We start from the raw sequence: 15625 nt of genomic DNA, 5'->3' as shown, positions 1-15625 counted from the left end.
ATGTCCCTTGCAGTGCAGACATCTTTTGGCATGGTGTCATCTAGTGGCATGGGGACATACACTGGGGTGGGAATGTTCCATGGGTTGGAGATATCTCTTGGGGTGGGGACATTCCTTGTCACGGGGACAACCCTTGGGGTGGGGACTCTTGGAGTGGGGACACCTCTTGTCATGGGGACATCTCTTGAAAACAGGACATCCCTTGGGGTGGAGACATCCCTTGGGATGGGAATGTCTTTTGGCATGGGGACATCTCTTGGCATGTCCCTTAAGGTGGGGACATCTCCTCTTGGACTGGGGGCAGCCCTTGGGGTGGGGACACCTCTTGGGGTAGGAACATCCCTTGGCCTAGGAACACCCCTGGTGTTGGTGACAGCCCCAGGGATGGGCCCACCCCATGCTCACCTTCTCCTTCTTCTGCTTGGCGGCCTCCTCTGCCGCCAGCAGTGCCTTGTAGTAGGGGCTGCGCTCGGCAGTGAAGTGCACCTTGGAGAGCGCGTGCTCCACGAGCGCCACCGACAGGTTCAGCCCCTCTGTGTGCAGCCACCCGATGAAGTTCCCGGCCTTGTCCATGCTCTCCACCTCCACCTCAACCTGTGGGAGGCCAAGGGGCACCCTCAGCGCTGGCTGGGACCCAGCCACCACCCATCCCCACCAGCCTTTGGTCACACGTGCTCCTCTTCATCATGGAGGCTCCAACCCGCGTCGATGAAGCAATGGATGGATATAATGGGGCTTGACATGCGCTGGGTGGGTGCCTGGCCAAAAGCCACCCTCCATCAGCACCCATGTCTGATCCATGGCATGTAAGCCCCAGATGTGCGCCATGAGCACCCTCATCTGATCCATGGCACCCAGAGGTGCTCCAGGGCACCCAGCTCCAAGCCATCAGCACCTGGGTGTGATTCATGAGCACCCAGACTGGCTCCATCAGCACCCAGCTCTGCTCTTGGGCACGCAGCTCCGATCCACCAGCACCCAGATGTGCTCCATCTGCTCTGATGTGCTCCATAAGAGTACTCAGATGTGTTCCTAGGCACCCAGCTGACGGCAGGAACACCCCAGCCTCTGTGTCTGGAGCTCCCTGCCTGCTCTGGGCAGCACTGGCAGTACTGGGAGCACTGGGGAGCCCTGGGTAGCACTGGGAGCACCAGGTAGCACTGGGCAGCACTGGGAGCACTGGGAACATCAGGTAGCATTGGGAGCACTGGGGAGCCCTGGGTAGCACTGGGAGCACCAGGTAGCACTGGGCAGCACTGGGAGCACTGGGAACATCAGGTAGCATTGGGAGCACTGGGTAGCACTGGGAGTGCTGGGCAGAACCCAGGATCGAAGGCGTGACCAAGGGCCATGGTGGCTCTTGTGCCTGTACCATGGGCTGGTCCTGTGGCTCTGCACCAGGGAAAGGGTCAGGAGCCCACCTGGCCCCCCTGGCACAGTGGAGGTGCAAATCAGTGAGCAAACTGGGGTGCAGCCCAGAGGGTGAACCAGTATGTAAAAGGGAGTGCACAAACCAGAGACGAAACTGAAGTGTGCAAAGCCAGTGAGCGCAAACTGGAGTGTCCTGGGTGCACCCCCATTAAACCTGGGGGCCTACAGCCCCCCAGTGCTTCAGGGGTGGACAGGCAGGAGACACACACAGGCAGGAGATACTGTAAAGGCAGATGATGAAGGCAGGAAGTGCAGGCAGGAAATGCTGTAGAGGCAGAGGATGAAGGCAGGAGATGCTGTGCAGGCAGTAGATGCTGTGCAGGCAGGAGATGGCGTGCAGGCAGGAGATAGCCATACAGGCAGGAGATGCTGTACAGGCAGAGGATAAAAGCAGGAGATGCAGGCAGGAGATGCTGTGCAGGCAGGAGATGCCATGCAGGCAGGAGATGCTGTACAGGCAGAGGATAAAAGCAGAAGATGCAGGCAGGAGATGCTGTGCAGGCAGTAGATGCCATGAAGGCAGGAGATCCTGTACAGGCAGAGGATAAAAGCAGGAGATGCAGGCAAGAGACACTGTGCAGGCAGTAGATGCCATGCAGGCAAGAGATACTGTGCAGGCAGGAGATGCTGTGCAGGCAGGAGATGCTGTGCAGGCAGGAGATGCCATACAGACAGGAGATGCAGGCAAGAGATGCAGGCAGAACATGCTGCAGCTGAAGCACCCAGACCCAGCCATGCCTAGCACCCCAGTGGGTGACCCCTCTCCTGCCTCCCACCCCACAAGTGTCCCCTCATGAAGTCTGGGGCCAGGGGCCGCACTTGGGCCCACATAAAGCCCCTTGGAGAGCACCCACAGGTGCCCAAATGCATGGAGCAGCTCCTGCCGGCACTACCGGACCGTCCCATCCCTGCTCTGGGAGGTCTCAGCCCCAGTCCCAGGTGGGTCCCAACCCACTCCTGGGGGGGTCCGAGCCCCACTTCTGGGATACCTCCATCATCTCCCTCTCCCCTCCCTCACTGCTAGTCTGGGGGGGAGGTGCGGGGGGGGGGGGCAGCACCCCCCCCAGCACCTCAGACTGCCCCCACCTTGCAGCACCCATGGGACCCTGGGGACCCTAGAGGTTCATTAACTGCCCAGCACTAATCACCCACCCCACAGTGCCTGGGGGAGGACGGTCAAAGCAGTGTCAAACACACCCCCCCCCCCTTCATCGGTACCCACATGCCCATCACTGCAGTATTGTGCCCATGGCAGAGCCGTTCCCCCCCCCCCCCCATTTATTGTCCCCTCCATCGGTGTCCCAGCTTGCATCTGGTCTCAGCCTTGAGCCCGGTGGAAAAGGAGGGTCCAGGGATGGCGGGGGGGGGATGTGAGGTGTGTGTGTCAGGGATCGAGGGGGGATTGGGGGGGGGGGGGGCGGTTTGCCACGGATGGAGCCGCGTGTCTGTGTCTCCCCCACCCTCCCATCACCTTAAAGCTGCCGGCTCCGTGCATCCGTCCATCGGTCCTTGTGTCCGAGGGGGGTCAGGGCCACCGGGCTCGGTTGGGTGGGCAGGAGGAGGAGGGAGGAGGAAGCCCATCATCCCGCATCATCCTCCATCCAGAGTGGAAAATAGCTCCCACCCGCCGCACCGGCTGCACCGGGGCCGGTCGGGGCCCCCTCCGGAACGTTGTGGGGGGGTGGGGGGTGGTGGGAGGGGGGGGGTCCCGGTAGATGCGGGGTAAGGGGGGGGTGTAGTCCATCGGTGCTTGCGGAGCATCCCCCGCCGCTCCCGGGCTCCCGGCGCGATGCGTCAGCAGCCGCGTTGCCGTTGAAGGACAAAAGGATGAGCCAGCCGCCTGCGCGGCTCCCGCCCGCACCGAGCCCCGCACCGAGCCCCGCACCGAGCCCGGCACCGATACCGGTATCGAGCCCCGCACCGAGCCCCGCACCGAGCCCCGCACCGAGCCCAGCATTGAGCTCTGCACCGAGCCCCGCACCCAGCTCCGCACCGGGCACCGCACCGAGCCCCACACAGATCCCGGCATCGATACCGGCACCGATACCGGCACCGAGACCAGCACTGAACCCGGCACCGGGCCCCGCACAGATACGGGCACCGGGCATCGCACCGGGCACCGCACCGAGCCCCGCATCGAGCCCGGCCCCGAACCCGGCCCCGAGCCCCGCACCGGGCCCCGCAGTCGCCAGCACCGGAGCACGATGCCCGCCGGCCCCGGGGCCGCCGCCTCCGCCCCGCCCGGGAGAACCGGAGCCAGCGGCTACTGATCGCGGATGCGGGAAGGAATCGCGACGGGAACCGGAACGGGAACAGGAACGGGACCCTCCAGCCGGAGACGCCGCAAAGCACCCGCGACAGAAGCACCCCCCTCCGCACCCCCCATCCCGGAGCGACCCCCCCCGCCGCCGGTGACCGCGCTCCTGCCCCTCCGCCGGGGGCCGGCAGCGACCGGAGCCTCCGGTTTTGTACCGGCCTGAGCGTTTATCGTCATTTTTAATCCCTTTTTCTCCCCCATTTGGATCGCTCGGGGCTTATTTTAGTTTGAGCTTTGGTCCGAGTTCTATTTTTATTCTTTATTTTTAGCCTTTATTTTAAGCCTTTATTTTTATTGTGTTCGAATCCTTTGGCTTGGTTTGATTTTCATTTTTATCTCGTTCTTTATTTTTATTTAATTTCATTTTTATTTTTATTTAATTTTATTTTTATTTAATTTTATTTTTATTCCTTATTTTAGATTTTATTTTTATTATTTTTTCTATTTCTCTTGTTATTTTAATCGTTCCTTTTTCCAGTTTTATTCCTTATTTTCCTTTTATAATTTTTTATTTTTAACCGTTTCTTTCATTTTTCTTTATTTCTATTTTTTCTTTTCCTCTTTTTTGTATTTATTCTTTCATTTTTTCGTTTATTTTTCTTTCAGTCTTTATTTTTCCTTTAAATTTTTATTTTTATTGATATTTTTATTTTCATTTTTTATCTTAATTTCTATTTTTAATTTTTATTCTTATTTTTTTATTCTTATTTTTATATTTTTCTTTTCGTTTTCCATTTTCATTTTCCATTTTCCCCCCTTTCCCATTCTCATTTTCACATTTCATTCTCCTTTTCTCCTCTCCCCTATTTTCATTCCTCTCCCCATTCCCTGCTCCCTTCCTGATCCCCCTTCCCTCCCCCTTCCCCCCTGCTTCCTCTCCCCGTCTCCCCCGTTTCCTCCCCGTTCTCAACCCCCTCCCCGTTCCCATTCCCGTCCCCATGCCGGGCCCCCGGGGGGCGCGGGCCGGGCTCCGGGGCGGCGGGTGCGGGGCGCGGGCCGCGCCGGGGGGGTGCCGGGCCCCCGCTTAGCCGGGCCGCCCCCCCCCCAGCCTCCAGGAGCCATTTTGTGTCCCCCCCCCGTCCCGGATCCCCTTTGCCCAGGTAGGTCGGGCTGGGAGGGGGCTCGCCAGGGCCCCCCCCGCCCCTCACGCAGCATTTTTAGACCCTTTTTGGGGGCTAAACCCGCGTTTTTCACCCCTTTTTCTCTCTCCCCCCCCCCCCCCCCCCATCCATCCATCCCTCCATCCAGCCGGGCCGGGAGCAGGGGGGGGCCCTGAGCCACTTCTTCCTTAGGACGCCGCCATCCCCAGATGATGGTGAATGATGAACGTGCCACACCATGAAGCTCTTGTGGCAGGTAACTGTGCACCATCACCACCACCACCGCCACCGCCGCTGCCGTGCCTGGAGAGCTGCTCTCATCTCCTACTTGACGGTGCACGCCTGGATCCTCTACGTGGCCGTTGCCACTGCTGCCGCCTCCCCTGGAGCCCCCGCTTGCCCCTCGGTTTGCTCCTGCAGTAACCAGTTGAGCAAAGTGGTGTGCACCCGGCGCGGCTTGGCCGAGGTGCCCCCCGGCATCCCCTCCAACACCCGGTACCTCAACCTGATGGAGAACAACATCCAGATGATCCAGGCGGACACGTTCCGCCACCTGCATCACCTGGAGGTCCTGCAGTTGGGCAGGAACGCCATCCGGCAGATCGAGGTTGGGGCTTTCAACGGGTTGGCCAGTCTCAACACCTTGGAGCTCTTTGACAACTGGTTGACCGTCATCCCCAGCGGGGCCTTTGAGTACCTGTCCAAGCTGAGGGAGCTGTGGTTGAGGAACAACCCCATCGAGAGCATCCCCTCGTACGCCTTCAACCGGGTGCCCTCCCTCATGCGCCTGGACCTGGGCGAGCTCAAGAAGCTGGAGTACATCTCTGAGGGGGCTTTCGAGGGCTTGTACAACCTCAAGTACCTCAACCTGGGGATGTGCAACATCAAGGACATGCCCAACCTGACGCCCTTAGTGGGGCTGGAGGAGCTGGAGATGTCGGGCAATAACTTCCCCGAGATCAAACCGGGCTCCTTCCACGGGCTCAAGTCCCTCAAAAAGCTCTGGATTATGAACTCGCAGATCAACCTGATTGAGCGCAATGCCTTCGACGACCTGACGGCGCTGGTGGAGCTCAACCTGGCCCACAACAACCTCTCCTCCCTGCCCCATGACCTCTTCGCCCCTCTGCGGTACCTGGTGGAGCTTCACCTTCACCACAACCCTTGGGACTGCGACTGCGACATCCTCTGGCTGTCGTGGTGGTTGAGGGAGTACATCCCCACCAACTCGACGTGCTGTGGGCGCTGCCATGCCCCGCTCCACATGCGGGGCCGGTTCCTGGTGGAGGTGGACCAAACCTCCTTCCAGTGCTCGGCGCCCTTCATCATGGACGCGCCCATGGACCTCAACATCTCCGAGGGGCGGGTGGCCGAGCTCAAGTGCCGAACTCCTTCCATGTCCTCCGTTAGGTGGTTGCTGCCTAACGGGACGGTGCTGAGCCACGCGTCCAACCACCCGCGCATCTCTGTCCTCAACGACGGCACCTTGAACTTCTCCCACGTCCTGCTGACGGACACTGGGGTTTACACCTGCATGGTGACCAACGTGGCGGGGAACTCCAACGCCTCGGCCTACCTCAACGTGAGCACGGCCGAGCTCAACACCTCCAACTACAGCTTCTTCACCACCGTCACGGTTGAGACCACTGAGATCTCCCCGGAGGACATCTCCCCTAAGTTCACCAAGCCCGTCCCCACCACGTCGACGGGTTACCAACCAGCGTACACCACCACCACCACCGTCCTGGTGCAGACCACGCGCCCACCCAAGCAGGTCGCCATCCCCACCGCTGACGCGGGCGACAAGACGCAGACCAGCTTGGACGAGGTGATGAAGACCACCAAGATCATCATCGGCTGCTTCGTGGCGGTGACGCTCTTGGCTGCGGCCATGCTCATTGTCTTCTACAAGCTCCGCAAGAGGCACCAGCAGCGCAGCACCGTGTCGGCCGCGCGCACCGTGGAGATCATCCAGGTAGACGAGGACATCCCGGCCGCCACCACCACCACCACTGCCACCATGGTGACCACCACCACCGCCGGCATTGCAGGTGAGGGGGCTGTGGTGCTGCCCGCTGTTCATGACCACATGAACTACAACACCTACAAAGCACCGCATGGGGCCCATTGGACCGAGAACAACTTGGGCAACTCCTTGCACCCCCCCGGGAGCACCCTTATGGAACCCTACATCATCCAAACCCACCCCAAGGACAAAGTCCAGGAGACCCAAATATGACTTTTTAGTTCTTTGGGGCTTTTTTGGGTTGAGCTTCCCCCCACCCCTCCCCTTTTTCCTCCTCCTCCTCCCCCATCACAAACGCAATAGGATGCACAACCCCCCCCCCCAAAGACCCCCCCAAAAGACCCCCACAAATGAAGAACCCCCCAAATCTAGAAGGTGACTCTTGTACAGAGCTGGGGGAGAGACTTTTCTTTTCTTGTACATGCTTCTATCCGAAATCCACGGGCTGAGAAGAGCAGCAGATACTAAAATCATGCCCCCCCCCCCCCCCCCCCCCAAGTCACAGTTTCTAACTCCAAGAGAAAAGGGAGAGGAAAGAATTCCCGTTATCGAGGAAGAAGTTGGGGACAGGAGGCCACTGGGGTGGGACTGGGCTTGGAATGGGGGTGTTGGGGATGAAAAGGGGGGTTGGATGCAGCAGGACCCCCCCCAACTCCCCATGTGCTGGGATGGTGGCTGGAGGTTGTGCCAAAATCTTCCACATGCAATAAAGGAATTTGAGGGGGTGGGGTGGGGTATCTGGGGGGGGCTTGGGGTATTTTGGGGGTGGTGGGAATTTTTTTTGGGGGGTTGGCTGCCTGCAATGTATTAAAGCAAAAAATGACCCCAAAAAGGGGGCTCCCCGCCCCCCAGTTCAAGTGTGTGGGTGCATGGGGGGGGTGTCTGATGGGTGCCCCCCCCCCCCCCCAGTTCACCCCATTGCACCAGTATAAGGCCACTGGCATCGGCACAGGGCTAAAGCTCCTGGGGGGACCGGGGGGGGCCCCCATTGGGAGACCTGACATATGATTGTAGACACCTCCCACAACACGATTTTGGCCTCATTTTAGGGGGGACCCCCCCAAAACCCCTTCTTTGAGTGGGGGGGGTTGAGATTGGGGACCCCCCCATGGGCTGCTTATGGAATGAAGGGGGGGGATCCAGGAGGAATTAAGGGCTTGGGGGGGTCGGGGGGAGGGACTCAATGTGGCTAATGGGGGGGTGGCCACCAGCATTGGAGGTGGCTACTGGGGGGGTCCCAGCGGGGATGGCAAGTGCCTCGTGGGGGTCCTGAAGGGCTGGGGGGGTGTTTTGGGGGGGGTCACGGCAATGGGCCCCCCCCGGCCGCTCGACTATTGGAATTAACTTTAATTTCTTATTTTAGCTTTAAAATGAATTATCAGATGGGAATTAAATAATGGGGTGGGGGGGTGAGGGGGGGCTGCGTGGGGAGGGGGGGGGTTAAACAGAGGTTATATCTATATCTATATCTATATAAAGGCCGGAATGATGGGATTGTATCCTGAACTGAGGAAAAACCACGACAAATCCGTCCAAAAACCAAGTGTATTTTTGTATTTTAATAAATATTGTTCACTCTTTGTACCTGCTGTTGTCCCCGAGGGGTTAAAATGGGGGGGGTGGGGTGGGGTGGGGTGTGGATGCTGGGACCCCCCCACATCCCTGCCAAAAGGGGGGGTTGTGCTGTATGGGTTGAAACGCTTCCCCACAAAGCGGTCCCAAACAGGGAGGAAGTGATGCTGGGAACTGGTACCTACACTGGTAACCAAAGGGACCCCTGTCATCACCCAGCTAAGGGCTGGTGTTGTGTCCCCCCCCCCAAAACAAAGGTGAAAAAGGGGGATGGAGGTGACCCTGGCAGTACGGTGGGGACATGGGACATCATGTGTGGGGGCAGGGAGTGCTCTGAGTGATGGAGATAGCGATATTGGGTGTCCTGGGTGCTGGTGATGAGGCCATGGGGTGTTCTGAGTGCTGATAGTGGAGATATTGGGTGCTCTGGGCGCTGGCAGCTGGGACATGGGGTACTCTGGGTGCTGGGGATACTGGGTATCCTGGATGCTGGTAATGGGGACATGGGGTGCCCTGGTGACAGCGACATGGTGTGCTCTGAATACTGGTGGTGGAGATATTGGGTGCTCTTAGTGATGGGGATAGGGGGTGCTCTGTGTGCTGGCAGCTGGGACATGGGGTGCTCTGGGTGCTGGGGATATTGTGAGTCCTGAATGCTGGTGATGGGGACAGGGGGTGCTCTGAATACTGGTAGTGGAGGTATTTGGTGCTCTGGGTGATGGGGATACCGGGTGCTTTGGGTGCTGGTGGTGGGGACATGGGGCGCTCTGGGTAATAGCAGTGGGAACATGGGATGTCCTGGGTGCTGGTGATGTGGACATTGCGGTGCTCTAGGTGATGCGGATGGAAATGTGGGATGCTCTGGGTGCTGTGATGGGGAATCTGGGACCTGTGGGTGCCAGCAGCAGTGCCATGGGGTGCCTGGGTGCCAGTGGTGGGTCCATGGGGACTCCTGGCTGTGTGAGGACATGGAGACACCCGGGTGCTGGCAGTGGGGACATGGGGACCCCAGAGTGTGCAGGGACACAGGGGGTCCTGAGTGCCAGTGTCGGGAATATTGGGTGCCCTGGGTGCTGGTAGCAGGCACAGGGGTGTCCCTGGGGGTGGCATCACTGTAAGGAGGCTTCAGTGTGAGCAGGGAGGCTGCAGTGCAATGGGATGCAATGGGACGCAGTGAGATGCAGTGGGATGCGAATGGGATGCTTGGGATGTGGTGGGATGCAGTGGGTGTGGTGGGATGCAGTGGGATGCTGTGGAATGTGATGGGATGCAGTGGGATCCAACAGGATGTAGTGGGATGCAAAGGGATGTGTTTGGATGTGACTGGATGTGATAGGATGCAGTGGGTTGTAGTGGGATTCAGTGTATGCAGTGAGATGCAGCTGGATGCAGCGGGATGCAGTGGGATGTGATAGGATGCAATGGGATGCAGTGTAATGCAGTGGGATGCAGTGGATTCAGTGGGATGCGTGGGGATGTGATGGGATTCAACGGGATGCAGTGGGATGCTACTGGCTGTGGTGGGATGTGGTGGGATGCAATGCGATGCAGTGGGATGCTACTGAACGTGGTGGGAAGCAGTGGGATGTAGTGCTATGTGATGGAATGCAATGGGTCTTGTGGGATATGATGGGATGCAGTGAATGCAGTCTGATGCAGTGAGATGTAGTGGGATGTGATAGGATGCATTGGATGTGACGGGATTGGGATGTGGTGGGATGCAATGGGATGCAAAGGGATGCAATGGGATTCAATGGGATGCTATGCAATGCAGTGGAAGGCAGTGGGATGCGACTGGATGTGGTGGAATGCAGTGGAATGCCATGGGATGCAGTGGGATTCAAAGGGATGCAGTGAGATGTAGCTGGATCAGTGGGATGCAATGGGACATTATGGGATGCAATAGGATGTAGTGGGATGTGATGGGATGCGATGGGATGTAGTGGGAGGTAATAGGATGCGATGGGATGTGGTGGGATGCAGTGGGATGCAATGGGAGGGTCATCATCAGCTCCTACTACTCCCTGGCCCCTCTCCATACCCCAGGACTCCACAGTGGCAACATAGGGGTCCCTTGTCCCAGTGTCACTATGCAGCCACCCTGGTGCCAGGGGCTCCATGACACATCCCGACCCAGCATTCCCAGTCATTATCCCTATCGCTTCAGCTCTGTGAGGTGCCGGTTGGTGCTGGTGAGTTTGGGATGCTCCCGGACAAGGGATGTTCACACTCCAGTGGAACACCCAAGAATATCAAGTGCGGATCACCAGAATGCAATCAAAAATCCCCATTGAATTCCAGGCTTAAGGAATTCCAGTGGCTGTCTGGTAACCCAAAAGGACCAGGAAGCTCAAGCTGGGATTGGTGCAGCGGTTGCCACCACAGAGGGTTGCCAGGGTGCCAAGAGGTGCACAGCGAAGACAATGACCCCCCATTGCCAACCGGAGCTTGGGGGCACCTTGGCCAACATGGAGACCCCATGGCCAACATGGGGACCCCGAAACAGGAAGCCAAGAGATGACCACGGCAGCCATCAGTGCTCCAACACCGTGCCGGGGGCTATGGCACCATCCCTGCTCGGGTGGGCAAACTGAGGCATGGTACCTGGCAAAGGAAGGGGGTGTCTCTCCCACCCAATGCATTCCGGTGCCATCCTGTGCCATGCTCCACACTCCCACTGTCCCCATCCCCAGGAGGAGACAGAGGTGGCATGGCTGTAGGATGGACCCTTGGGTCATGGCAATGTGCTGGTGCCTGGATGCTCAGGGGATGTTCATGAGTTACTCAGGGAATGCTCAGGGGTTGTTAAGATGATGCTCAGGGGATGCTCAGGGGATGCTCAGGGGATACTCAGGGAATACCTAGGGGTTTTTATGGGGATACTTAGGGTACCCTTAGGGAATGCTGTGGGGATCCTCAGGGGATGCTCCTCACCCATGGGCCGCAGCCTGCCCTGGTCCCTCAGAGCAGCTCCTGCCTCTCCCAGCTCGGCACCGTGCTCCAGTGAAGCTGCTGACGCAGCAGCTGGAGCCTCTCACTAAACCATCACAGCAACACAAAGATGTGGGCTACAGGGCTGGAAAACCGGAAATCATCTGGGAATAACCTGCCTCGTGGGCTGCTCGGACCCCTGGAGTTACCCTCATATGGGGTGAAGTCGGGTCCAGCCCCACATGTATGGGGTGGATAGACAGGGACATTATCATGAGCCCCACAGTGAGGATTTGGTGACAGAGACCCATCCGTGACCCCTAGGCTCCCACTGGAGCCCTGATCCCCATTCTGGGATGCTCCACGGGCTCCTGCATCCCTATGGATGTGTGTCCCATTTCAGTGGGTGCTGGGTACTAGTCTCCCCATTCCAAGCACTCATTAAGTCCCATCATCACCCAGTTGTAACAATGGTGTCGCCAAGCCCCTGGAATAAATCTGGTATTCCGGGTAATGGAGCGTACATCCTGACTGCAGAGGTCACCCAAGGGAAGGAGCATGGAATAATTCCCGTTCTCTTCCCAACCAGAAGCTCCCAGTGACAAGGTGGTGCCAGGCAGCTGGTGGCATCGAACTGGCCACATGTCACACCCCAGGGTTTGCACAGGCATAGAACATGGGGTGCTCCGGATGCTGGTGATGGTGACGTGGACGCTGGCAGCTGGATGCTGGCAGTGGGGATGTGGGACATGGGAATGTGGATGGTGCAGCATGGAATGGAATGGCACGGAACAAAATGGAATGGCATGCATAGAACAGCACAGCATGGCACGGCACGGGATGAAATGGGACAGCATAGTGTGGGATGCCATGGCACAGAGTGGCACTTCACGGCACAGCACAGTATGGCATGGTATGGAATGGAATGGCATAGCATGGCATGGTATGGAATGGAAGAGAATGGCACGGCATGGCATGGCACAGCATGGCAAAGAATAGAATGGCAGAGAACTGCATAGCACAGGATGGAATGGCTGCAGCACAGGCAGTGGGAATGGCTCTGGCTGCACTGCTGCTGCCTGCATATTGCTGCAGTGCCGCAGCACATGGGGATGGGGGGGGCTGGAGGGGTCTGTGGGGGCTGCCAATAGGTTGGGGGGCTGCAGGGGGTCACAGGAGCTGGCAGGGGCCAGTGTGGGCAGGGCACAGGGGACATCTGGGGACCATTTCCCACAGTTACAGCACTGACGGGGGTGCAGGCAGGGAGGCTGGAGCCATGAGCCCCCCTAGCTCCCTATAGGGCAGCCCCATGGCAGTGCTGCAGACAGAGATGAACGGGTGGAGGGATGGATGGATGGGGGATGTCCCCATCACTCAGTTGCCATGGAAACCAAAGGGAATTCCCTTCTGGAGAGCCTCAGCGCCAAATCCCAGGACCCCCCCCATGCTGCAGGAAAGCAGCAGGGATGCAGATAGGGATATCATCCCCCTGCACCCCAAAATGGAGCTGCCACCCCCTGTATACTTGAAAATACAGAGCTACCACCCTCCTGCACCCCAAGACGAAGCTGACATCCCCTTACACCCCAGTAAAGTGATACCACTCCCTGTGCCCCAATATAGAATTGCCACCCCCCCAGCACCACAACATAGAGCTGTCACCCCCCTATTCAGCTGCCCCAGTCTCGGGGTTCTTGGCTGCTGCCCTGGAATCTGGGGGATCCTCCTGCCCTGTTAAGACCCCAGCACCATGTGTACCCACCCCGGCTCGGAGACAAGGGTCTGGGGAATATCCCTAAGGGCCACTTGGGTCTCAACCCCTTGCATGGGCTCCCCCAGCCCAGCTGCACCCCAAAACACGGAGCCAGCACTGAGGAGCTGCAGCTTTGTTCAAGTTCCAATCGGAATTCCATGTGCATCAGGGCCAGATGGGGAGAAACAAGTGAGGGGGATGATGTGGGAAGGAGGAAGGCATCCGGGAAGGAGGATGCCTGTGCCACGCTGTGCCATCCATGGCCGGTTTGCTGTCACCAAGGGGCTCAGGAGCCCCTGGGGATGGCCACGATGGCAGAGATGGGCAGAGGAGGATGAGGATGCACCACGGGATGTGCTAGGCTCTGGGAATCTCTGGGATGTGGCAAGGAAGTGCTGGGATGCAGGTCAGCACTTTACAGCAGCCGCCTGCATGTGCGAGATGCTGAGGAGGGAGGGATGGAGCTGCCACGTGCAGCGCTGCGGCCCCATGTCCTCGTGTCCCTGTGTCCCTGCAGCCACCAGCGAGTGGTGTTCTGGGAGGGTGAAGGATCCTACTGGTCCTGACCCCCCCCCAGCAGCATTGCCCTGCAGCTGCAGCACATCTGCATCTGTGCCCACATCTATATCTGCAATCACAGCTGCATCCATGCCCACATCTGCATCCGTGCCCACATCTGCATCCATGCCCACATCTGTATCTGCAACCACAGCTGCATCTGTGTTCACAACTGCATCCGCAGCACATCTGCATTCGCAGCCACATCTGCATCTGCACCCACAACTGCATCCATCCACAGCTGCATCTGCATCCCTGCCCAAATCTGTACCTGCAACCACATCTACATCCATGTCCACATCTGCATCAGTGCCTACATCTGCATCTGCAACCAGGTCCCCATCTGGGGTGTCATTGGTTACCATTCCACTGGCACCCTGTCTCTGCCCTGACTCCCCCATTCCCACTCCAGTTCCTCATTCCTTTTCCAGACCCCCATTCCACCCATTTCCCATTCCTGCTCCATGTATCTGCTGCACTTCTGCTGCACGATGCCCACATGTCCAGTGTGCACCTGCCCTGTGTTCACCCTGCATCTGCTCTGCAACCCCACACAGCCACTGTGCATCCACCCTACATCTGCCCTGCAACCACTGTGTATCCTCCGAGCATCCACTGTGTACCTGCTGTGCAACCCCACACAGTCACTGTGCATACCCCTTCCATCTGCACTGCATCCATTGTGCATCTGCCCTGCATCCACTGTGTATCCTCTGAGCATTTGCCACCCATCCACCCTGCATCCTCTGTGCATCTGTGACAAATCCACCGTGCATCTGCCCTGCATTCGCTGTGCAACCACTCTGTATCTACTGTGCGTCCACCCTGCATCTGCCTTCCATTCACCATATGTCCACCATGCATCTGCTGTGCATCCCCTGTGCATTCACTGCACTTCTGCTGTGCAACTGCCACATGTCCAGTGTGCACCCACCCTGCATCTGCCATGCATCCTCTATATATCTGCCATGCAACCCCACACACCCACCCTGCATCCACCGCACATTCACCCTGCATCTAATGAGCATTCATCCTGCATCTGCTCTGCATCCACCATGCATCTCCCCTGCAACCACTGTGCATCTGCTGTGCTTCTGCTGTACAACCACCACACCACACGTCTGCTGTACATCTGCCCTGCATCCACTGCGCGTCCACTGCATATCTGCTGTGCATCCACCCTACATCTGCCCTGCATCCACCATGTGTCCTCCATGCACCTACCATGGTTGCACCCCAAACCCTGGCAGACCCCCTGGGGTCCCTCCTCATCCTCAAGGCAGCCGCACTGCCTCCCAGCTTCTGACTCCCCCATGTTGCATCCCTGTATCTGCAGCATTGCTCCATGCGGATGTGGCCACAGGAGCAGAAGATGTCTGGTGCAGCCCAGCCCAGGTCCCACTGCTGAGGTGGGGGTTCGGTATGGAGACGGGTCCCCAGTCAGTGCTCCCCAGTGCTCCCCAGTGCCCCCAGTGCTCCTGGTGTGGGGCAGCCCCAGCCCCACTGCATTCAGAGCAGAGCGCAGGGCTCAGCCTTGACAGCAGAGAATGAGATAAAATAGACGTGAACATAAAATAATAGTCATAAAATACATCAAATAGAATAGATCAAATAATTAATAGAATGGAATGAAATAGGATAGAGCAGAATTGAATAAACCAGAGGAAATGAATAAAATTAAGGAGATAAAAAAAAGACAATAGAATAAAATAGGAAAAATCAGAATAAAATTTTTAAAATTATCTATTCTATTCAACACATAGAATAGATAGAAAAGGAAATAAAACAGATTAGAACAAAATAAAGTTAAAAAATAGAAGATTGAATATACCAGACTAGAATAGAAATAAAATAAATACATAGGATAGGGTAATAAAATAAAGATTAAAAAAAACAGAATAGAACAAAATAAAAATAATAAAATAAAAAAAAGGAAG

General features: G+C 57.4%; 2 protein-coding genes and 1 long non-coding RNA gene across 4 annotated transcripts in view; 2 read left to right on the top strand and 1 right to left on the bottom strand.

Moving 5' to 3' along the window:
• Nucleotides 1-15625, bottom strand: part of SND1 (staphylococcal nuclease and tudor domain containing 1) — a 99613-nt gene that overhangs the window by 3326 nt on the left and 80662 nt on the right. The window contains exon 17 of the mRNA XM_062613647.1: nt 406-594. Coding sequence (XP_062469631.1) covers nt 406-594 — 189 coding nt within the window. The remainder of the gene's footprint in view (nt 1-405; nt 595-15625) is intronic.
• LOC134161087 (uncharacterized) lies at nt 1577-2439 on the top strand. Of its 2 annotated transcripts, none has more exons than XR_009963819.1 (3): nt 1577-1680; nt 1829-1926; nt 2110-2439. It is a non-coding gene; the product is annotated as an uncharacterized LOC134161087 (long non-coding RNA). The 2 variants fall into 2 exon arrangements; XR_009963820.1 differs by having other exon boundaries at nt 1725-1926.
• On the top strand, nt 4442-7479 carry LRRC4 (leucine rich repeat containing 4). Its single transcript, XM_062613648.1, has one exon. The coding sequence runs from the start codon at nt 5087-5089 to the stop codon at nt 7085-7087; it is 2001 nt and encodes a 666-aa protein (XP_062469632.1). The 5' UTR covers nt 4442-5086; the 3' UTR covers nt 7088-7479.

The sequence above is a fragment of the Pezoporus occidentalis genome, unplaced genomic scaffold (genome assembly GCF_034315485.1).
Source record: "Pezoporus occidentalis ecotype Australia unplaced genomic scaffold, CSIRO_AGI_Poc_V1 ctg17, whole genome shotgun sequence".
Taxonomy (NCBI): Eukaryota; Metazoa; Chordata; class Aves; order Psittaciformes; family Psittacidae; genus Pezoporus; species Pezoporus occidentalis.
Note: the sequence above shows the minus strand (reverse complement) of the source record. Positions and strands in the feature narration are given on the sequence as shown.